Source organism: Lethenteron reissneri, chromosome 34 (genome assembly GCF_015708825.2).
Source record: "Lethenteron reissneri isolate LAM-NWPU_2019-01 chromosome 34, ASM1570882v1, whole genome shotgun sequence".
Taxonomy (NCBI): Eukaryota; Metazoa; Chordata; class Hyperoartia; order Petromyzontiformes; family Petromyzontidae; genus Lethenteron; species Lethenteron reissneri.
In genome coordinates, this window is record NC_083812.1 from 12,357,754 (window position 1) to 12,381,741 (window position 23,988).

The following is a 23,988-nucleotide window of genomic DNA, read 5'->3' on the forward strand; positions in this document are numbered from 1 at the left end:
GCCGGTTTGACCAGAGTACGTACGTACAGGGGACATTTGGAATGACATCGCCACAATCTACCACACACTTGAGACTCGCACATGCACTCTTGCACTCTGCTGCGTTACACTCCTGTTCACTATGGCACGTCATGATTTAGCCTATGTTTGCGGAATAGATGTAGATACGATATGTAAGCGCCTAATTGTATTCTTGTGTGTGCCAGCAATATGTTAAAGAACAAGATGCCAATTTCGAGGTCTTCTGGCCACGGCAAGAGGATTTCAGGAAATAATTCGTGTAATTTTGATATTGCTCCTCCGTTGAAGGAACGCAGACGACAGTGGTTTATTATAATGGTCCATAGTTTTGCTTGCATGGCAGCAATCTCTTTGTCTCTCTGTCTGTGGGTTTGCTATATCGTCCATAGTTTGTGTTGCATGGCCACAATGACACTACTCTGGCTTGTCTCTGATTTTCCATTCATGAAGGGGATGTGCGATTGATGATTACACCACCGTCTTCGAGGAGGAATGTCACAGCGAGGAGGTGCGATTGATGTTTGGGTCCTCGAATGAGATGTTGATTCTGTGAACCAGCATTCTTCGGGATCTGGGTGCGATACTGGGGTGGTGACAGCACCCCGATCCTAGAAGGTGGGGAGGGGGGGGGTCTGCTAATTCGTGCTGCATGCAGCCGAGACTGGCGGTAGACTTCTCGGCGTCACATTTCACCCAGCTCCGTGTCGTGACAGGAGGTCTCTGTCTTGTGTAGCAGCTGTGCGCTAAGCATCGGTGGGAAGAAACAAAATCATAATTCTGGGCAGAATGCCCGTCTGTCAGCGCCGTCAGATTTGAGTGCCATCCCCATTGGGGGCAGCATTTTAAAGGGGGTACTTGTTCGTCAATAGCCGTGCAGAATTCCTCGGAGGAGAGATTTTATTTTGCGTGCACAGTTTGACAGCACCTAGTTATCCAGAGTCGCTCCATTCTGCTTAACTGTTCTTTTTTAACTTCTTGTGGCACAATAGAAATTGACACCCCCATCCACCCAATTATTTATTTTGTAGTAAAAGTGTAACCGGGTTTGTTTATATTGCTATAGGTTTCAACAACACGTGTGTGTATGGGCAGTCTATCGATTCCGGTCAGTGGGTGGGTGGTGGGGATCTTAAGTCGCCTTTTGTACCCCAGCCACGTGGCTAATGGAGGCCTTATGCCGACCTGCTCAGTGTGATTTACGCATTGTTGCATTTTACAGACATTCAAAATCAATGTCATTATCGATCTGGAGCTCCTCACCTCTTCAGCTCGAACGTGCAACATTTATCGAACGAGTCACACGCGCCTGGTGTTTGGGGCTGTTTTGCACGCGTACGTGGTCTTGTCCAGCGGTGCACGTGGTTATGTCCAGCGGTGCACTTGTCGGCTCGCTGAAGGAGGGATGAGCGTGATGTGGTGCGACTCATGACCGTAGTCAAAGAGGAGGCAGCAGCAGGCTCCTGAGATGTATGTTGCAAGGCCGTGTGCAACATTGGGGGGGACCAAATCTTCCAGGGGGTCTAGCCCCCCCCCCTCCAGAATAAAAATGTAAATTTGAAAACAAATTTCCTGCCATTTCCTGCCTAAAATATTAAAAAAATTCACTAACACATGGAATGAACTTTTTTTTTGACAATAATATCAAATAGTGTATTGTATTACATTGCTCTGTTTTTTTACCTTTTCTTGTTTCATTGTAATGCCAGAGATTAGGGCTTTATAAAGTACAACCATAATCATATAGACATAAATCTATGCATTGTTATATGAAGACAAGTCCAGATATTGTGGCCAAGGTTTAGCAAATTTTTGTTTTTATTTACATAGCATAGAATTTTCAATAAAAATTTTATATCAATATATTGGGTGTGGGACATTTTCAACATATTTGAATATTGGGGGGGGGGGGGGATGTGTGTCCCCCCCCCCAATATATATTATAATTACGGCCTTGGTATGTTGAACTTCTTTCGCATCATATGTAGCCAACCGTGCTCATCATAGGTGCGAATGAAGGACAACAAACTAAACACAAAAATCTATTCTAAAGAAAAGCGTTCATCAGATCCCACCAGGGTGGAATCAGTACAGATCTACGTACAGCCCACACACATTAACAGAGATCCCCCATGGAGGCTTTCATGGACTGTTGGGGCAAGTGCTGTTTATTGAGCACCTGCGAGCGAAGCGTGGCACGGCGGCACAAGCCGGCGGCGGGGATGGTGGTTGCACCGTCACCGAGGAGTGCAGGACTGGTAAGAGCGCCCGCTCGGGGTGTTTGGTGGCTGGGCTCCCGTCAGGAGTTTAGTTGGTCAGCTCCGGCCAAGGGGGGTGGGTGGGAATTGGTTGTGATGTCTCCCTTCGTGAATCGCACCTCAGGCCAGCGACTTGATGATGGCTTCAGTACGAGGGAGGCGACGTCCCCCGAGTGTCCAACGACCCCCCCGTGTGTGCCCCGCTAATGGTTGGGATGTGAGCAGACTGCTGGGTGGGGTAGAGGGAGCATTTATATTTTAAAAATTTATCATTTAAGGTACTTTGCTGCCGATATTGGTCGCCGCACACTGTAATGCTAATGGGGGGGGGGGGCTGTTTGACCATACTTCACCACTCTGGTCAATGTATTTAACATATTAAATGTTTACTGAAAATGCAGGCACATTCTCGTTGCAAGTGTGCATGTTTTTTTGTGATATACACCCAGAATAAAAAAAATACAGTTTGATACTGAAAAACTGTGCCACACCAATGCAATAGCATATCTTCTCTCTTTTCTATAAGAAATTTGAACAACCTGCTATACGGCTCTGTTTGTGAATTGTATACTCTATAATAGTTGTTACTGCGGGGTGAAATATTGTGTTACAAAGAAATCAATAAAAAAAAAATGCACGGCAAATAATATTTCCTGTGCAGAGTTTGCTATTTCTCAGACAAAATCAAGTGCCTATGTTTTTGTATTTCAGATGTTGAGGGTTGCATAACGAGTCGGTGTCTTTATGCTCGGACAATCTACGGGGTCTCCCCCATGATGATGGTCGTGAGCCAGTTGTTGACATTCTACATTGCCATGGCAAGACCCATGAGATTATCTCCATATATATAAAAGGCAAAGTTGTGATTATTTGTGTCTGCTCAAAATGTGTAGCGTACTTCCCGACGTGCAACAAACTTGAAATTTGCCATGTGGGTACTTTCCAGACTGTACACCATGCTAAAATAAAAAAAATACAGTTATTATTTTTTTGTGGGGTGGGGGGGACCTCAATCATGCATTGATTTTTTGCACGGCAAGTGAGCTGTGACGTCAAATCTGTCACGTGACCCGCGCACGTGGAAGCGAAATGCATTGTAGTGTAGTGGTTAGCGCGCTGCGCTACGAACCCGTCGACCCGAGTTCGATTCCAGCTCACGGCCACCACCGGTGACGATTATTTGAACCGTTCCTGGGCCTCCCCTAGGTCGACTCAGCCTCAAACGAGTAACTGGTGTGGTGTGTGACCATCGCCACTGGGGAGACAAAGGCGGCCGGGCGTCGTGAATCCAAGCTAGTACCGTAGATTATATGGTAAAGTCCCACAAAGTGATATTCACTTTATCGTATCTATATTCAACTTATTTCGCACAATACGTAGCCAACTGTGTTAATTCGAGGTGCGGGGGAAGGACAACAAACTTAAGGGGCCGTCCATAAATGACGTCACGCGATTTTGGCCGATTTTGTACCCCCCCCTCCCCCCCTCGTCACACGGTGTCACAAATATGACGTCACAAAGCTCTGCCCCCCCCCCAACCATATTTCCACTTTTAAAATAAAACATGCTTCAAATCGCTTTCAACTATTGTCATTGTAGTGCGTATTTAATGTGGCGCTGCACTCTGATGTTGTAGGAGAGAACATTTATTAAAAAGGAGGCGTTGGAAAGCTGAAATTTTGCATAACATTCACTTGAAAATATTCAACGTCTAACTAAAACTGCAGATGTTCAGAATATTCTCTTACAATTATAAAATATTAAAAGTAATTATAACTATTAAAAAATTCTTGAAACTTTGTAGTAGAACGAAGCAAAATGGAGAGTACAATTATAACAATCACATATTCATTCCACAGAATGAAAAGCCCTGAATCATTAAAATTAAAATGTTTAATAACAATCATAATTTTTTTAAAGAAAATGTATGTTTCTCCATTCTCCCATGGAGAAGCAGAATGCTCCTTAATGGAATATATAAAAGGTGACCTTAGTAAACGTAAATAATAAAATAGTTAATAATGAAAACTTATTTGAAAAAATTTGTGTTGTTATAACAATTATATTGTTTATATTTATTTATCGTCACACATCGTCACAAATGTCTGACCCCCCCCCCCCCGCTAAGTGTGTGACGTCATTTATGGACGGCCCCTAACACAACAAAAAGGGGTGATGAAGGGTGATCATCTGAATTGCCCCCCAGCTGGAACATGTATCACCTGGTTGAATGGCCACCGTAATGTTCCACGTGGGCATCGTGATGAGGTTGTGTGTGGTATTGGTTTTTGGATGGAGTGCCATGTTTCATACGGAGTGCCCTTGCCAAGAAGACCTGGTAACCCAGCAGCATTCATTATCACCAACATCACATAGCGGGGAGGTGAGCACCACCTCAACGATTACTTGAGCAGGAAATCACTTTGGCTTTTTTTTTGTTGTGACTTTGTTTTTTGTTCTCGCAGCCATTTCATCCTCAATCCCAGCCACAATCGCAAGCGTACGGTAAAACACCGCACGGCTAAAATCTCGGTGGCCGAGAGAAGAGCTCAAACAGAATGCAGGCCTGGCCGTTGCAATCCCACTGTGTTCACTGGCTTCAAAAGAATTTTACGCGCGTGCACACGATACTCGACGCGGTGTTTACTGGCATCATGGAACATGCGGAAATTGTGATCTTCGTGTTTCATGACATTAACGCTTTCTTATAAACTGCCTCGGTGATCTTGTTGTTTACCATAAGGATCGCTGCTACTGTGATTGTATATTTGCTGTATTCATTAAAATAACAAAGAAAAATCTTAAATGAAGGGTACAATATTTTCGATTTAAAGCTTTCGTGACTGCATGGATTCATATTCTTGGTTCTTTCGGTAAAGTCACGCAGAAGGGAAATAATAAAATAATAAAATAAAACATAATAAGATAAAATTCTCACGACGTTTCGGCCACAATGCAAGCAGCCTTCCTCAGGTGAAGAACGAAAAATATTTGTTTGAAAAAAAAAACCCGTAACTTTTACTTGAATAAGAACCGTTAAAATGTCTCTCTAACACAAATATACTTTGTCAGTTGCTGACGGTTCTCCTCTGGAAGACCGGATGAATGGACTTGAAGTCACAACGCCAGCGTGGATAATAAACCAATCGTCTGCCACTGTGAGTAATGCTCACCTCCAGCCCGTGTCAGCTGGTATTTACTAATCAAGGCATCTGTGTGCATTAAGTGATTTCGCCGTGTGTTTGTATGCTCGCTGCCCCTAACCAACGACAATCAAGGGGGCACGCCGTGCCCGATCTCATAGAGACCCGGAAGCCAGTGCAGAGCTGAGCCTGGGTGGTGCTGGTGATGGGCAGTTCGCCGCCGCCACCACCGTGCACAGAACAGGGTGCTGTAGGCAGCTGCTATGGGGCGACATCCGCAGATCGGCAGTGCAGGCAGTACAGAGCTGTGTTTCCACTGCTCATAAGGTTTATGCTTCCTCTTCGCAAACCCACATTGACCGGCATTGGTGAAGTATAGAATAGTATGGCAGTGGGGATGCCTTCATCCAGCAGTGTATTTACAAAGATTACCTGTACGTGTACATCCGCTGCTGCCTGTACGGTATCTATGCAAGGGCTCTACTTGGCAAGAACTGGGACGTTTGTGCCAAGCTGCCTCGCAATGGCCGATTCGGTGACTCACTCGTAAACTCATGCACTGAGGCACGGCTACACGCCAGCGGACGAAGTAAGCGTCATTTGAGCTGCGTTGTAAGAGAGGCTGCAAACAGATCATGTTAACGTTCGTGTTAACCCTCGAGTCTGAATGAACCCTTGGGCTAATTTCACGAAAGGCTGTTGAGAGGCATTTGGGAGGTTCCTGCGAAGAGTGAGCGTGTACATATGGAGAGGAATGAGGATCTTGCGAAGGGGTTAATGTAAAATGACTGGCTGGAGCAGAGATGAGAGTGAGGAAACAGAGAGTGGTCCATTAAGGAGATTAAACCGTCAGCAGCTGCAATAAAAGGATCGAGATTTGAGAGCGAAAGCGATTGGGGATGTAGAGGAAGGACATAAATAAGTAGTCGCTGCACAACACTCTTCATGTTTTCCAGGTGCATCCTGAAAATGCAAACATCGTGTTGAGGATTGCAGGAAAAAGATTGATTCTCCAAATCAAGAGGAACCGGTGAGTGCTGCGGTTCCTGCCCTGAACCATCGTAAGATGGCATGGCTAATGCGGGGGAGTATACCTTCACTGATGCGTGCAGTATTCCCCAGTGTGTCATGCGAGTCATGGTCGGCAAAGTCATACCCGATGCACATCAAGGGGCACTGTACTTATGTACGTGTACGATTCTATTCCATTTGAAAATGATACGTTAAGAATGCTTCTCGAGGCTAAGTGGAAGGGGAGGGTATGAGGAGGTGGGAGGCCGGGTAACGATGCCTGTGGAGCAGAGGTCGCAACTGGGTACCCGATACCCGTACCCTACCCGATACCCGGCTACGGCCGGGTACAGGTACGGGTACCCGTTTGCGACCCTGGTGCGGCCGGGTACGGGTACAGGTAGACCGTGAGTCACTGGTGAGTAACCGTTTGTCACTCATTTCCCAACGTCTTGTCTCTTCTCACAATTCAAGTTCCTAGAATCAACCCACCCGCGCCTGCAACATGGCTTCATCCCAGAGGTCGCAATCAGGTACCCGATACTCGTACCTGGCCGGGTACGGGTAGGGTACGGGTACGGCTGGGAACAGGTACGGGTACCCGTTTGCAACCCTGGTGCGGCCGGGTACGGGTACGGGTAAGGAATCAAAACCCGTTTGCAACCTCTGCTGTGGAGCTGAGCCCAGACCTTTGTGACTCTTTTGAGGGTGGCGACTCCAGCCCGGAATGGAGTCGTTCCTGGGTGGCTCCCAGGCCAGCAGAGCATGGCTCCCAGTGTCCATGGAATATTAGGAATTTGGGACCTTGTCTAAGAACTTGCATTGGAGAGTACGACTCAATGGAGCTGAGCACACATTGCGTCTGTGAGCACCTTTTTGGGGTGGATCTGTTGAAAGGTTCTCAATGTTGCGAGTGTGAAGATGCAGCGTATGTGATGTTCGCACACACTCCTCATGACGGCCCGAGCTGCGTACGACGCCTTGGTGTGCGGCGCGCACGTCACCGTGGCGAGCGAGACGCGTAAGGTAACGTCGCGTTTGGTTTTGACTTTCAGGAAACTTTTGCCGCCTACGTTTACAGTAACGCACCACCTTGCCAATGGCTCGCTCATCACAGAGACGCCCTCGTTGACACTGGTGAGTCTCTCCTGTCCACCGAGCGGATTTACATCTTTATCGGTGTCTGGGCCCCGAGAACTCCTGGACCGCTCCAACAATGTCATTAAGTCGAAATGACAAAATATATGACCCAACGATTTGACTTGTCAGGCCGGACCATGATTAACTGCTCTACCATTTATAAATGCCCATCATGTCACATGTCCTTGTTTTAAATAAATTGTAGAACAGATTGGAAGGTGCTGTTAGGAAAGGGTCTGTGGGTGGTATGGACTGGCGAGCGGTGAGGGTCAGGTGAATGGTCAATCCTGCATCCCAAGATGGCTGTACACACCTGCCCTGCTGGGCGGTGTAATTTACCTCCTCGTTGTGCAGAAGCGTCCAGTGAGTGTGAAATTCGGCTTCCATTTGTCTGCCAAGGTGTTGCGACCTGGACACTTAAATCGTTGGGAGTGTTTGCAGTATAATGGGCACTTTACTTTGAGCCCCCCCCCACCCACCCACACTTATCGCGGGCATTACCATGGCACTCTTTAAAGTCCACGAGCGCTCGCTTACCTGGCTGATGATGGCGATGATGTTGGTGGTGGTGCTTCCAATGATTTGTTTGATGGAGCCGCCCTCCTTTTACACCACAGCACTTTACACGTGATAAGCGAATCGAGTCACATCCCATCTCTACCATTTGAATGGTGCCCCCCCCAGTGGCCAATTCTCTCTTTGCGGCACAAGGTAACTTCAAGGTAATTTCAACACAAGGTAACTTCAACACCTGGCCTGCAATACAACATTGGTCTGCCGGTAGAGGAGCGGGGGGGGGGGAGTTGGACAACGGTTTCTATGCGTAACCCAGTGGAATCATTTTTAAAACTTGTCGATTTCGGCCCGTGGAGGCGGCGCGTGACGGCCTGCTCGTTTGAAATCACATCACGGGATCTTCAACGTCCGCTGCGCAGCAGATGGCGCATATTCCATGGTTGATGCACCCCGCAGTAATAACCAGATGCAAGGCGTTTCCAGTGGTGACTGTTGCGTGAAGGATAATTGAGTGCAATGAGAGCCGTGAAATGCATAATTTTCACGGCGACATTGCTCACCACGAGGATCAGTCTGTGCTGCCTCGGTGGAGTGTGGGTAACGGACAGGTCCCTTGATTGTGCTTTTACAGAATCACTGCCTTTACCACGGACGCGTGGCGGGTGAGCGCGACTCCCTGGTGGTGCTCAGTACATGCGAGGGGCTTAGGTAAGATCGTCACGAATAGCCAGCTGCACGCACGAGACAGACAAAGATCCCCCCTATAGCCTTAACAGACTTTTGGGGCAAGTGCTGTTACCGAGCCCCTACGAAGGCCAGCACGGTACACAAGGGGGTGGGTGGCTACCACCACACCCGACTGCCTTTGTTTCCGCACTAGCGATGTTTATACATCACCCCAGGTACTCATTTGAGGCTGAGTCGATGTAGGGGAGGCGGATGACCGGTTCAAATAATCGTCACTGGTGTGTTGGCCTTGAGTGGGAATCGAACTCAGCTCGCCGGGTTTGTTAGCACGGTGCGTTAACCACTGCGCCACCGCTCCCCATGCAGTGCACACGCATGCACACAGACACACGAGCACAAAGTGGTCGTGACGTCCACTGTGACTGCTGTGCAGCATTCACCGCGGCCTTGATGGGCTCCATGTGTCCATCACGCTTCGGTTGTACGAATAGTGAGCGATTGATTTAACCCGCACGTTGAATGCCATTGTCTAGAATCGACGGAATCAATTGCCCCCATGCGTCATTACATCCCGAGCGTGGGTGAGAGGGCAGCGATGGACTCCCTTGCAGGGGAGGGGGGAGGGCGTGTCGCTGACTCGCAGGCACCGTCACGGTGGAGTGCAGAGTGAACACATTTCACACCACTCTCAAATAATCATCGTCGGCAGCAGTAGCCGTGATCTGCCCACTGCTGGATGAAGGTCAAGCTGTCGCCATTGCTCGCAGGTCTGCGATGCCAAACGAAGTGCATTATATTATTTATAATGTCACTGCATACAACTAGTTGGTTGTGGTAGCTGCGACCAGACGATTGGATATTCGCATATAGAGTGTTCTAGTGACTGCGTATTGGAGATGGGGGGGGGGGGCAGTGTTCGGCGGCGAACGCCACGCCAGCTCTCTGCAGGGTGTTTTTAAACTCGAGCGACGCTCGTGTTCCGAGGGGAAACGGCAGTAAGCGCTGGCTGCAGGGCCAATCGGATTCATCCCGCCACAACCCGTTTCTACGTTTCCACATTTTTGTTTGTGGATATGAGTTGTGGATAAGAACATCAGCACCCGATATTCGCACCTCCGATTCGCACGGTAGGCGACGTAGGGTACGAAAGAAGTTCAACCTCCATAAATCAGCAGCAGCAGCAGCAATGAGGATCTGCATGAATATTTGTTTTTGCTTCATGGCTGATGTTTCTGCCAGAAACGGTGCCATTTCTTCCACCCACAAACAAGAGAACCGTGGCTGCTTCAGTTTCTAAATCGGACACCACCTCAGGTCAATTCCACGTGGAGAAAATAAAATGTATCAGAAGAAAATGTGAACACTGAGGACTATGCCTCTTAACGACATATATACGTATGATCGATGACATATAACCATCTGTGCAGGGGAGACGAAGGTGGCTGGGTATAGTGCTGGTCCCACAACCCCCCTGGTGCGCCGTGCTAACCTGAACAGGTCATCGCGAGCGGCACCTGTCTCGAGATGAAGCCGATTTTGTCGCAGATCTCCGTACGAACTCCTCGCCCTCTCCGCGTGCAGGGGCTCCATCGTCGTCGGTGCAGATCACTTCCTCATCGAGCCGCTGGGAAGACGCGGAGAGTGCGGGCGGCATGCTGATGAAGACAAAGTGGACGGGAATTCTGAGGAACACGATACCGACGAGGGGATGGTGAATGCCGCGGGCACCATCGGCGGGGCGGTCAGAGGGCCTTGCTTTCGTCGCCGTCGCGGCTACCACTATCACTGCTGCCCTCGTCACGCTGTGTCACGGGCCAGGGATCGCCAGTCCAGGCACGGAGGAGGCCTCGAGGTGGCATACGGCCACACGAACCTCACCCAGGCCGGCGCTGTCGCTCGGTCAGGCCGGGCTCGGACGCGGGCGCCGCACATCCGCGTGAGTGGCCACGGTCGCAGAACGTCAGGCCTGTTAAACAGGGTCCTGCCACGTGAACACACGAGATAAAACACGCGACGTATGTTCGATGGTCAATGTCAATAGAATAACAATTGTGGAAGTCTCGATTATTGCCCCTATTGCTCCTCCATCCTCCTTGAAAGATGACACCCTTACTCGAGCCAAGTGGGGAGGTTTGAGATGGTGAGATGGTCGGCACGTGGGCAGGGAAGACAGGCACCAGCTGGGCCACGTTCAGAGTGCCGGAGACCGGGAGATGAGGCTCAGGGGAGGAGGAGGAGAGGTGTTGGTGAAGGCTGTGGCGTCAGGAAGCAAAACGAGTAGGCAGCATTTTGCCATCCTCACAGCTGTAAAACACTACTCCTAGATTACAAAATCAAACAATGCAACATTTTTTCTCCAATATTTAAAGTAAAAACTTGCGTTTTAAAATAATTATAAATGAGCTGATTTAACCTTGCCTGCCTGTTACGATATCCAATTGCTACAACACAGCTTTTGTAACATAATGAGCTTGATCCGCCAGCCCGAGTGCTGTTTCCTCAAAACCGCACAATCCAGGCTCCCTTTGTCTCCTGTCCATATATATTTAATTATTTATCCAGGAGAGCCACGTTAAGTCAGGAAGGTCCTGCTACATTTGGGTTTTTTTTTAAAGGTGTTTTCAGCTAATTAATGAGCGTTCATACAAGTGATAGGAAACCACAGTATCTGCAGAGGGGGAAACACATTATCCTATCCAGACGTAATGGGTGGGAATCCACATTTTGTTGTTCTGCCTTCTGGCGAGCCAGGGTATGGCCTCCCCTCTACGCCCACAGGAAGGGAGTTTAGCAACATTTGTGTGATCCACAAACCTTTCCCCGCACCTCCGATTTGCACCGTTGGCTATGTACGGTGCGAAAGAAGTTCAACATGCGGTGTACACACAACGCTCGCCATCTCCACAGCGCTGACTTACAGGCAACCATGTGCAGCGTAGCGCCCCCCGCCGCTCGGCTAATGCCTCGTGTCATCTCGAATGCCGCCTGGGTGAAGCCGTGAACGGTGCCGGGCACTGTGTTTCAGCTCAAGCGCAGCAGCGCGTGGAGGGCTGCTAAACACGTGGAGCTCGTGCTCGTCGCCGACCATGCCGAGGTGCGTCGGGAACGCGTGCGCTCTCGCGTTTGGGGTGTCGTGGTGGCGAGACGTTAACTACCTCGCCTGGTATGCAGGAGGTCGCGGAGTTCGATCCCGACCCCTGACGCCTGTTGTATATTTGAAGTTTGCGTGTTCTATCTCGCCGTGGCCACGTATTTTTTCCTGCACATTTAGAAACGTGTGTTTAGAGTATTCGGCTGCTATAAATGTCCACGTGATAAGCCACTTCATTGACCTGTCATGTGTGGCCAGGTCGCTTCTGAAAAAAGACCTATATAGCTCAGTTGGCTTTACCTGGTAAAAAAATAAAAAATGTTAGTTTAGTTTAAATAGTTTGGCCATCACCATTACCGCGGGAAAGGGAGTAGAGTCAAGGATGCAATGCACGGTAAAAGAGAAAGGAGCAGAGAAGGAATGGGAAATGAAAAGGAAAATGATGGAAAAGCAACGGATAAATAGGCGCAAAGAGGTCAGGAAGGATGAGGATCGGGAGGAAGAGGAGCCCAACAGAGATGAAGAGGAGGTACGGCTCAAGGCGAGCAGCAGGAAGTACGTAGGAGTGCTGGGCCGGAGGGGGAGAAGGAATGACCGGGCCAAGATGTCACCATTACCACACGTTGTTTTCAGCTTGCGCATTTCTAATTCCTCGTCATGGCCATCTCTTAGACACACTTAAGCGGTTGTGCTTTCGCTACGTTGTCCCCACCTGAAGAAGGACGCTTGTGTTGCGCCCGAAACGTCATGATTTAATTTAGTTTCATTTATTTTATTACATTTTTTACCTACGTGACTTTACCGAAAAAACCAAAGAGTATGAATCCTTGCAGTCACGAAAGCTTCAAATCTAGAATTAAATGATGATGAGAGGCTAGCTAAGAGAGGCAGAAGAGCGAAGGAAGGAGCAGATGTGAGCTGCACAGAGGAGGAGCAGCAGCGTCTTTATACACATGAGGCGGGGAGAGGGGGTGGCTGCATAGAAGTCACGGGATTTACGGGAGGCTTGAGCTGATAGATGTCCACGTTAATCGACGTGTTCATGTTGTGTGAATCTCGGCAAAAGTGTGAAGTCATGCGTGCCGTTGCGGACGTACGTATACGTTTGTGGAAGTGTGATGTGTGGAGCACAGTTCAGCATTGTGTTACCTCTCCCAAAGATGGTGAAATGCCTGGAAGTCAACCTCGCGGTGCACTTTAAACACCATTTATTAAACCTGTCACAGTTTATGAAAATGGGACACGACTACTGGAGGACGGCGCTGCGTATGATGGAGATCGCCAACCACGTGGACAAGGTACAACGGCCATCTCTGCTGCATGAAATAATAAAACATAAAATAACTGGGCTGTTCACTACGTGCGGCGATGAGAGGACGTCTTCCCGTGCCCACGAGGCCTGTCTGGGGAATTCGAGAGCATCTTGCACGTGGTGCGGTAATGCAATCGGAGTGGGACTTGAACGCACGGAAACATTTCGCCCCCATAGTGCAGCTCGCCGCGTTCCATTTCGCTGTTGTTGTTGTTCTAAAGCTCCGACAGAGAGGGACATCGTGGGCCGTATCTGAGGGTAAATTTGGTGACTTTGCTCCGCTCGCTGCGCCCGTGTCTGCGCCAGTTTTACAGGGCGCTTGGTGTGCGCGTGCCACTGGTCGGCGTGGAGATCTGGTCATCCGGGGATGAGACCCCCGTGCCCCATGACCCCTACCAGGCCCTCGCCCACTTCCTGTCCTGGCGAAGAAAACATCTCCTACCCAGGAAGGAGCACGACAACGCCCAGCTCGTGACGTGCGTCCACAACGCAGGAGGATGCCACATCCCCAAAAAATGTGCAACGTTGGCTCAAAGTTGGCGTGCGGTTGGAACCGTCGGCCCAACGTTGGCACAACGTGACACGTTTACTGGGTTGTGTAGCTGCGTATCTAGCAGAGTTGTTGAACGGCAACCAGTGAACCGGTACTTGTTTTCAGAAACTGTTACCGGTTCCAAAAGTCAGGAACTGACAATCGTGTCAAGTGGGCATGCCAGAACCGCCCACGCTGATTGGCATACACGGACGTGCAAACTGCACGGCAGCCCAAGTCACCGTGGTGTCCATTTGCCCTCGTTCCTCGGTTAAGGTGTATTTGACCATTTATTCGGTGGCTAAATACCAATGTCGAGGGCTGTTAGCCAGGACAAGAGTGCTTCAGGAGGGAGAGTTCGTATAGCTTTGCTATTCCTCTGTTCAATGAGCGCAGACTGCAGTGGGTTACTATTTTGCCCATAGTTTGGGTTGTATGGCCAACGTAAAGTGGAATGTTTGTCGCTTTAGGCACTTCCATGTATGCGGCAATCCAGCAACCGGGTTTTTAAAATGTGGTCACCGGAAATGCAAATAAATAAACAAACACCCGCGTAACAACGCCGGCGTGAAGCTCGCGTCTCGTGTGCCGAGTGTGCTGAGAGAAACTCGAGTAATAACGGCGCCTTCTCTCCTGTCTCCAGGGGCGCCAGGTTCACCGGCGTGACGGTGGGCATGGCACCGCTTATGGGGATGTGTTCGCGCGAGCAGTCTGGAGGCGTGAACATGGCAAGTCATCAGTATCATCATCATCATCATCGCGCCGATAACGGCGACACGAGCGTGTTCATACAGCGACGCCATTCCCGCCGACTGCATCGCGCAAAGCTGCATGTTGCATGACACGCGGAGGCGTGCCTAGACGTCAAGATGTTTTCAGGCGATTTTAATAACGAGTTTTATACGTGGGGGAGGAGCGAACCGCAGAACGTCCGGAGAAAACCCAGGCATGCGAGAGGGATCAACTTTTGATTCCACGTAGATGGAACAGATGGATATTAGTCCACACACTTGCTGTACCGCCTTCTCTTGGCAAGGCAGGGTATGGCACCTTGACGGCCACAGGGAGTTGAGCAACATTTGTGTCATCCACCAACCTTAATAGGTGATGGCAGCGCAGCAAATGGGTTTCTGGCGATCTGTCCCTATGACAGAATGTTGAGCATTATCCCCTTGCAGGCATGGGTTTCCATGTACATAACACGTGTTAGAAGGAAATGGGCCAAATGTCCCACTGAGACATGGTAAAGGTTTTCGAGATATAAACAGATAACTTTGGTTATGAAGTTTTATGCATAGGGGAGGGCATGCTCAGGTCCAGGCAAAATGAGGGATTCATGCAGAAAATGTAATAAATGCATGCACTAGTTGTGCCTCCCGCACCTCCGATTAGCGCGGTTGGCTATGTACGGTGTGAAAGAAGTTCAACATACATACATGTGCTTGATACGCTATCAGTGTCCAGCGTGGAAAGCTTTATTTGATCAATTCGTTGCGTGTGGCGATTGGTGCATCCATCTCTGCATAGGACCACACGGAGAGCGTACTCGGTGTGGCCTCCACCGTGGCGCACGAGATGGGCCACAACTTCGGACTGAACCACGACGGGGATGCCCGTCGGTGCCCGTGCCAGCACTCGGCACAGCAGGGCGGCTGCATCATGGCGCCTGCTACTGGGTTCGTAACGCTCCTCTGGCAGGCGAGGCTGCGTTGGCTGGATCATGTCGCCCTTATGCACAGCCACCACATTGCCAAGTATCTTTCCGTCTGGCCGGATAGAGGGGGATAAAGGGACACGGCATGGGCAAGAGAAGAGATGGAGCTGATGTGGTACAGGAGGATGTGGAGCTGAGTAGACTTGCCTAAGACTGATACTCCCAGCGGTGTCAAGATTGGCCTCTTTGGAGGACGTTCGTGAAGGACGCTACTGGGCAGTTAGAGGTAGTCACCCTCCACAACAATGGAAGGCAGAGGAGAGATGCTCAAAACAACGAGCCGGGTGGCTAAAACGCAGAAAGTTGGCACAGTGGAGAGCAGAGGTGGTGCATCTGCTAGCCATCACAGTCAACCATTGGCATCTGGGTCTGTCTCGTGACCTGCCAGTAACAGGCCCTTCTGACAATCCACATTGCCTCAAAGTGCACCTAGCCTGGCACAAGAGCCGTGGGGATGCCATCGACAATTTGTGGCGAACACCAGTGACGATTATCTGAAGCGGTCCTGGGCCCCCCCGAGGTCGACTCAGCCTAAATGTTTAAAAACATCGCCACTGGGGAGACAGACGGTCAGGCATGATCCTGGCCACCCACCCCCTCATGTGCCGTGCCAGCCTTCATAGGTGCTCGCTAACAGCACTTGCCCCAACAGTCTGATTAAGGCTATATGGGGGATATTTGTCTTTGTCCCTTGTAGGCACCCGTACCCCCACGTGTTCAGCTCGTGCAGCGTGCGTGCGCTGCGAGCCTCGCTGCTCGAGGGGGGCGCCCCCTGCGTGTTCAACGCCCCCGACGTCACGGCGCTGTACGGCGGCGGCCGCTGTGGCAACGGCTACGTGGAGGACGGGGAGAGCTGCGACTGCGGGGAGCCACAGGTGTCAATGTCATCCTCATCATCATCGTCGTGGAAACAACGCATCTCTCTCGTGATAAATTATCCAGAAGAGCCACGCCTAGTCGTAGGACACTTTTTCAGGGGGGGTCCCTGCATTGGGTTTTTATTTATAGATTTTTTTCAGCCGATTTATTATACACGTGGGAGGAAACTCATGTGTACGAGGGGACAACACATTCAGTTGGAAAAGATAGATTAGTCCACACTTGCCTGCAGCACATTATTCTAGCGAGCCAGGGCATGGCACCTCCCCGACTGCCCAAGGAAAAGGAATTGGGAAATGTTTGTGCGATCCAACAACCCTCGCTGCTGCCTCCACAGCACTGCTGGATCCAACGTCCCATGCAGCGCCGTAGCCACCACCAGCACGGTCACCGCTGCCCGGCTAGAGGTGCGTGTCGTTGTGTGCTCTAGGAGTGCGACAATCCGTGCTGCAACGCGACGTCATGCGCACTGGCGCTGGGAGCAGACTGCGCGCACGGGGAGTGCTGTGACAGGTGCAGGGTAAGTTGCTAATGACAGCGTTTTTCGCCTATGTGGTCGTTCCTGCTCTGATGTCTGTTTTGTTGTTTTTGCTCTAATTAATATTTTCTTTGTTGTAGTTAGTTTTGTATTTTTGTTGTTGCTTTTATCAGTTTGGTGCCCCCAGGCCACTCTTGTGAATGAGATGTCACCCAGTCACACAAAATAAACCTTTAAACTTTTGAGCAGGTCCCGTGAAAAAAAAGCTTACACGCTTAATATTCATTTCCCGCGTCTTCTCCACTCTACCTGCCCTCTGCACACACGCACCATCCGCCTCCCCCCCCCCCTCCAGCTCCTGGGGCCAGGGCACCTCTGCCGCGAGGGAGCGGGGGAGTGCGACCTCCCGGAGTTCTGCACGGGGACGGCGGCGCAGTGCCCCCAGAACGCCCACGCGCACGACGGGCAGCCCTGCCGGGGGGGCGGCCACTGCTTCACGGGCACGTGCGTCACGCTCGGCGCGCAGTGCCTGCGGCTGTGGGGGCCAGGTGACTCCACGCTGCGACGCCACAACACAATGTCACGTGATGCCACAATATGATGTCACGCTGCGATGTCGCACAGCAATGTCACGTGATGCCACAATATGATGTGACAACACAATGTCACGTGATGCCACAATATGATGTCACGCTGCGATGTCGCACCACGATGCCACGCCGCGTTGTCACAATGACGCCACACCGCAATGCCACGCGCGCATGGCCGCATGGCCACGCAGCTGCGAGCGGATCCTCCATGCTAACGAAGCCGCGCGGCTGCAGACCGTGGCCACGCGCTGTCCTCGATCAAAGACGAAACGCCACGAGGACAAACGTTAACATTCTTACATTTGCTTTAACCTGTGCCGCCCATTTGCTTCGGTTGAACTTAAATGGGTGCACCACAGTCAGTCGATGGGCAAGTCGCATGTGATGGGGTAAAATGTGGGTACTGACATTCGATGAGTGTGTTCGTGTTAGAGGGGTTGTCTGGAGTCTTCTCTGGTGGAGGCCATTTGGCCGGCAGTGGCGTTGGGTGGGAAATTGCAGGGCTGCGCCTTTATTTATTACACTACTGTTTGTCTCAGGCGCAGATGATGCCTTATTTTATGTAAAGTATGTAAGCAATGCTATGTCGCACTCTTGTCTAAGAATCCTATTGCGTATGCAACCAGGAGACCGGAAATTCATTCCTCAGTGTTAAATGAGTACCTGGTGCCGTGTGTGTGCACGTCAGCACTGGGGAGACAAAGGCGACCGGGCGTGGTGCTGGCCACCCGCCCAGTCGTGTGCATTGCCAGCCTTTTAATAGGTTACTCGCTAACAGCATTTTACCCGACAGTCTGTGAAGGCTATTTATTGGGAGGGATCTTTGTCTCTGTGGTTATAGGTGCTTACGCTGCCCCGCGCGAGTGCTTCGTGGAGGTGAATGGAGCAGGAGACAAGTACGGAAACTGTGGCAAGGACACGTCCGGGGAGTACGTGACCTGCACGGAGGAGTAAGTGCTGCCTGACAAATCCCCCCTGCGGTTCCAGTTGAATCATTTCCTCAATCTCCATTCAACAGACTCTGGCCCCAATTCAGAGCGATCTCATGCTCACGTGAGCACTGAGGTGCTGTGCACATCTCCTGTCTACAACCCCGAGAAAATGGTGGAAATTCCACATTCCTATGGCAGGAGGCGAATCTATCCATGGGAAAACCATGGCCTGTTGACTTCCAGATAAAGTGGCGCTTATTTTATTGTCCCCGAAGGGCTGATGGGCTGAATCAAGGCAGCGAGAATTTGAATTCGCGGCCTTCTCATTGCGAGCCGCCCGCCCTCCTGCCGCTGAGCCGTACGGCTAGACTTCTGGATTGGCTATAAAGAAGACTCTCCGTTTGTTTTTTAGGCTGCACTTGCAGCCAATTTATAGCAACCACTCCCATATATTTTCGAAAATATCCTCTTGCAAGTGAGCATGTTTCCATGGCGGTAAATCTGAGAAAATATGTTTTCGCATGCATGCTTTGTTGTCACTTTAATTTACTTTATAATTTTTCCCACGTATTTTGTGCCTCGTTTCTCTATCCACATTTTTTGTCCCCCCCCCCCCCCCCTGTTTGTTACCTCCCCCAGATCTCCCTTGCAATACGGATTTTGGGTCTAATCGGTGTTGTTGGTGGCAAGTCACGGTGGAAACCGTTTCCACCGTGACGGTTGTGCCAGGGTGGCATTTGCCGGGTTGGTGCGGGAGTCCTACGCGCTCCTCCCCATCGTTGGGGTGACGTGGGCAAGGCCCGTGCGCCACCTCGGATGGCAGCCAAAAGTAAGACAGAGGGGAGGCGCCCGGCGGTTCCATTAAGGAGTCGTGATGTCATCGATAAATTCGCCCCCGTTGGCGTCGGTGGATCAGGGCTGAACTGAGTGCCACTTGATGTGGAGGAGTGGCGTTGCTTCCTTAAATGGACACCACAAGTGAGTTCGTGAAATACTGTTCGAAACTATTCTGTGGTTATTGCCTCCAGATTTTGTCCATGCACAGAGACCTTTTTGTCTCAATGTAAACCTTGCTGGCCACCTGTATTCATAAGAATATTATACTGGTAGGAACGAAGTGGACCAGACACCAATAGATTATACTGGTAGGAACGAAGTGGACCAGACCACCAATAGATTAATGTGTTCGTCCGTCCGTCCGTCCGACTGTCCATCCGTCCATCCGTGTATCAACATTGCCCCCTACTGCAAACACTTGGCATGACCCTGTCCGACAAGATGGCCGCCCGCTCCCCCTGCGATTTGTGAATTAAACAAGATGGCCGTCGCTTCCGGCGCATCACGGCAAAACTTAAAACTTCGCTTCAAAATTACTTTACTGAAACGCAGCACGTTTTTTTAACACAGAGACAAGAAACATTTATTAACACAGAGACGAGATACATTTAATCGCCTTATTTGTGCACGAAAAGCACGGCGCGAGGCCTAGTGCGGCAGGCTTCGCGAGGCCTAGTGCGGCAGGCTTATTAACACAGAAATGAAACGCAGCACGTTTTTAAAAAAAATTACTTTACTGAAACGCAGCACGTTTTTTAACACAGAGACAAGAAACATTTATTAACACAGAGACGAGATACATTTAATCGCCTTATTTGTGCACGAAAAGCACGGCGCGAGGCCTAGTGCGGCAGGCTTCGCGAGGCCTAGTGTGGCAGGCTTATTAACACAGAGATGAAACGCAGCACGTTTATTTTAAAAAAAATTACTTTACTGAAACGCAGCACGTTTTTTAACACAGAGACAAGAAACATTTATTAACACAGAGACAAGATACATTTAATCGCCTTATTTGTGCACAAAAAGCACGGCGCGAGGCCTAGTGCGGCAGGCTTCGCGAGGCCTAGTGCGGCAGGCTTCGCGAGGCCTAGTGCAGAAGGTGGTGGTGGGGGGTGGTGGGGGTGGTGGGTGGTGGTGGTGGGGGGTGGTGGTAGGGGGTGGTGAGGGCTGGTGGGAGGGGTGGTGTTGAGGGTGGTGTTGGGGGGTCTTTAAATCTCACAGCGTTTCTTGTCAAAACAAACACTTTTAATTAACGTTACACTAGAATACAGTAATTTTTTCTTTAACTCCTCTATACCCGGTCGATATCCCTGTACCGGTACTAAGTATTATTCCTACCAGCCGACCCCGCAGGGTCCTGTTATCGTCCGTCCGTTTGTCCGTCCGTCCGTCCGTGTATCAACATCGCCCCCTACTGCAAACACTTGGCATGACCCTACAAACAGGACCCTGCGGGGTGGGCTGGTAGGAATAATACTAATACCGGTACAGGGATATCGACCGGGTATAGAGGAGTTAAAAAGAAAATGATTTGTGCATGGGGGGTGAGCGATGACGTCCACACCCCCGCTCCCCACTGACTCGCGCGCACACAGAGCAATGACGTCAACACCCCCCTCCCCACTGACTCGCGAGCCCACAGAGCAATGACGTCCACACCCCCCTCCCCACTGACTCGCGCGCACACAGAGCAATGACGTCAACACCCCCCTCCCCACTGACTCGCGCGCCCACAGAGCGATGACGTCCACACCCCCCTCCCCACTGACTCGCGCGCACACAGAGCAATGACGTCCACACCCCCCTCCCCACTGACTCGCGCGCCCACAGAGCGATGACGTCCACACCCCCCTCCCCACTGACTCGCGCGCACACAGAGCAATGACGTCCACACCCCCCTCCCCACTGACTCGCGCGCCCACAGAGCAATGACGTCAACACCCCCCTCCCCACTGACTCGCGCGCCCACAGAGCGATGACGTCCACACCCCCCTCCCCACTGACTCGAGCGCCCACAGAGCAAGGATTGCAACAGGCGATGTCATTGGCTGCGCCGGATGCGACGGCCATCTTGTTTAGTTCATTTAGTTCACGGATCGCAGGGGGAGCGGGCGGCCATCTTGTCAGACAGACGGACGGCCTCGCGAAGCCTGTCTCAGTAGGCCTCGCGAAGCCTCCTGCAGTAGGCCTCGCGAAGCCTGTCGCAGTAGGCCTCGCGAAGCCTTCCCTGCAGTAGGCCTCGCGAAGCCTTCCCTGCAGTAGGCCTCGCGAAGCCTTCTCTGCAGTAGGCCTCGCGATGCCTTCTCTGCAGTAGGCCTCGCGAAGCCTTTTCCGCACTAGGCCTCGCGAAGCCTGCCGCACTAGGCCTCGCGCCGTGCTTTTCGTGCACAAATAAGGCGATTAAATGTATCTTGTCTCTGTGTTAATAAATGTATCTTGTCTCTGTGTTAAAAAAACGTGCTGCGTTTCAGTAAAGTAAATTTGAAGCGAAGTTTATTATTACACTTGTTAAGCCAGGAAAGCCCCACTGAGTCAAAAGGTTTTTGTAGGGTCCTGCCAAGTGTTTGCAGTAGGGGGCGATGTTGCTACACCAAATCGGACGATACGAAGGGAGAGATTGAGGCTTAGTTCTAGGCTTTAGGCCTAGCTGTAGGCTTTAGGGCGCTGTGAGTTAATTTTTAATTTAAATGTTTTAATGATTTATGTAAAAGCTTTAAATTTAAATGTTTCTATTTAAAAACATGAGGGAATGTAACATTGTTAAACATAACTCCCTTTCACACACGCGGGGGTACGATACGAAGGGAGAGTTTCAGGCCTAGTTCTAGGCTTTAGGCCTAGCTGTAGGCTTTAGGGCGCTGTGAGTTTTTTTTATTTAATTTCAAAGTTTTAATTAAAAGCTATCTCAGGGAATAAGGGAATGTTACACGTGTCATGCCAAGTGTTTGCAGTAGGGGGCGATGTTGCTACCAGGATCGCGTCACTGAGTCTAAAGGTTTTTGTAGGGTCATGCCAAGTGTTTGCAGTAGGGGGCGATGTTGATACACGGACGGACGGACGGACACATTAATCTATTGGTGGTCTGGTCCACTTCGTTCCTACCAGTAAAACCTTTAGACTCAGTGACGCTATCCTGGTAGCAACATCGCCCTCTATTGCAAACACTTGGCATGACCCTACAAAAACCTTTAGACTCAGTGACGCTATCCTGGCTAAACAAGTGTAGCATTCCCTTATAATTCCCTCAGATAGCTTTTAATTAAAACATTTAAATTAATGAGGCTTTCCTGGCTAAACACGTGTAACATTCCCTTATAATTCCCTGAGATAGCTTTTAATTAAAACTTTGAAATTAAATAAAAAAAACTCACAGCGCCCTAAAGCCTACAGCTAGGCCTAAAGCCTAGAACTAGGCCTGAAACTCTCCCTTCGTATCGTACCCCCGCGTGTGTGAAAGGGAGTTATGTTTAACAATGTTACATTCCCTCATGTTTTTAAATAGAAACATTTAAATTTAAAGCTTTTACATAAATCATTAAAACATTTAAATTAAAAATTAACTCACAGCGCCCTAAAGCCTACAGCTAGGCCTAAAGCCTAGAAATAGGCCTCAAAGTCTCCCTTTGTATCGTCCGATTAGGTGTAGCAACATCGTCCCCTATTGCAAACACTTGGCAGGACCCTACAAAAACCTTTTGACTCAGTGGGGCTTTCCTGGCTTAACAAGTGTCATAATATATTATGTTTATATTCTTTGGTTATTCGTTCCTACCAGCCCACCCCGCAGGGTCCTGTTTGCGTGTGGCTTATATAGTTTGTCGTCAAACTAGAAGCCATATCTAAGAGGGCCCTTGTCTATAAACATCTGGCAGCTCACCAGCATTGGTTCAAGTGAGGCTGACTGCTGATGAGACAATGAATGTCAAAACTGGTCCAGAGTTTGCTTGTGTTGAACCAATGCTACTGAAATTATGCACTTCAAGAAGACCACGTGTCTGATGGGATGTGTGGAGGACTCGGGCATATGTGATGGAGGCATTGTGTCTGCTTACTTATTGTTTATACTGGTAGGAACGAAGTGGACCAGACCACCAATAGATTAATGTGTCCGTCCGTCCGTCCGTGGGAGGGGTGGTGTTGAGGGTGGTGTTGGAAATGAAAGACTACGAGTCTTTAAATCTCACAGCGTTTCTTGTCAAAACAAACACTTTTAATTAACGTTACACTAGAATACAGTAATTTTTTCTTTAACTCCTCTATACCCGGTCGATATCTCTGTACCGGTACTAAGTATTATTCCTACCAGCCCACCCCGCAGGGTCCTGTTTTAAGTCTTTGTTTAACACCCGACCATTTTTGTCTGTCCTCCATAACCACTGTGTGCTTGCCATCTTGCTCCGGCTGGCGCACCCTAAGTCGGTCCACGGCCCCGCGTGCCGCGTGCCTCGCCGTGTCTGCGTGCACCTCTGGAACAGGCACGCCCTGTGCGGCAAGTTGCAGTGCGAGGGGGGGGCAGAGGCCCCAGTGGTGGGAGGAGGGGCCGTGACCATTCGGACCACGGTGCCCACGCGGGGCGGCCGGCGCGTGCTCTGCAAGGGCGTTCACGTCTACTCGGACATCCCGGACCCGGGCCTCGCGCTCGCCGGAACGACGTGCGGACCGAGGAAGGTATTTTGCCAACGCCTCCTGAGATTCCTCTGTGCCTTCTTTTAATTGCCCACCGCAGCTGCGTAAGAAGCAACCGGGCGGCGGCAATGGTGGCTACCAGAGGTGTGGACTCGAGTCATGTGACTTGGACTCGAGTCATGAATTTGATGACTTCAGACTCGACTTGGACTTGCATAACAATG

The 23,988-nt window shown here is 50.3% G+C and overlaps 1 protein-coding gene across 3 annotated transcripts in view; it reads left to right on the forward strand.

Moving 5' to 3' along the window:
• LOC133350693 (disintegrin and metalloproteinase domain-containing protein 12-like) overlaps positions 1–23,988 on the forward strand; it is a 42,936-nt gene that overhangs the window by 3,267 nt on the left and 15,681 nt on the right. For all 3 annotated transcript variants that reach the window (XM_061565332.1, XM_061565331.1, XM_061565330.1), the window contains exons 2-16: positions 5,349–5,434; positions 6,376–6,449; positions 7,486–7,567; positions 8,718–8,794; positions 10,355–10,709; positions 11,799–11,867; positions 13,091–13,162; positions 13,483–13,652; positions 14,352–14,436; positions 15,236–15,384; positions 16,120–16,297; positions 16,732–16,821; positions 17,135–17,327; positions 18,211–18,319; positions 23,614–23,806. In XM_061565332.1, coding sequence (XP_061421316.1) covers positions 5,378–5,434; positions 6,376–6,449; positions 7,486–7,567; positions 8,718–8,794; positions 10,355–10,709; positions 11,799–11,867; positions 13,091–13,162; positions 13,483–13,652; positions 14,352–14,436; positions 15,236–15,384; positions 16,120–16,297; positions 16,732–16,821; positions 17,135–17,327; positions 18,211–18,319; positions 23,614–23,806 — 1,953 coding nt within the window. In that variant the 5' untranslated portion in view covers positions 5,349–5,377. The remainder of the gene's footprint in view (positions 1–5,348; positions 5,435–6,375; positions 6,450–7,485; positions 7,568–8,717; positions 8,795–10,354; positions 10,710–11,798; positions 11,868–13,090; positions 13,163–13,482; positions 13,653–14,351; positions 14,437–15,235; positions 15,385–16,119; positions 16,298–16,731; positions 16,822–17,134; positions 17,328–18,210; positions 18,320–23,613; positions 23,807–23,988) is intronic.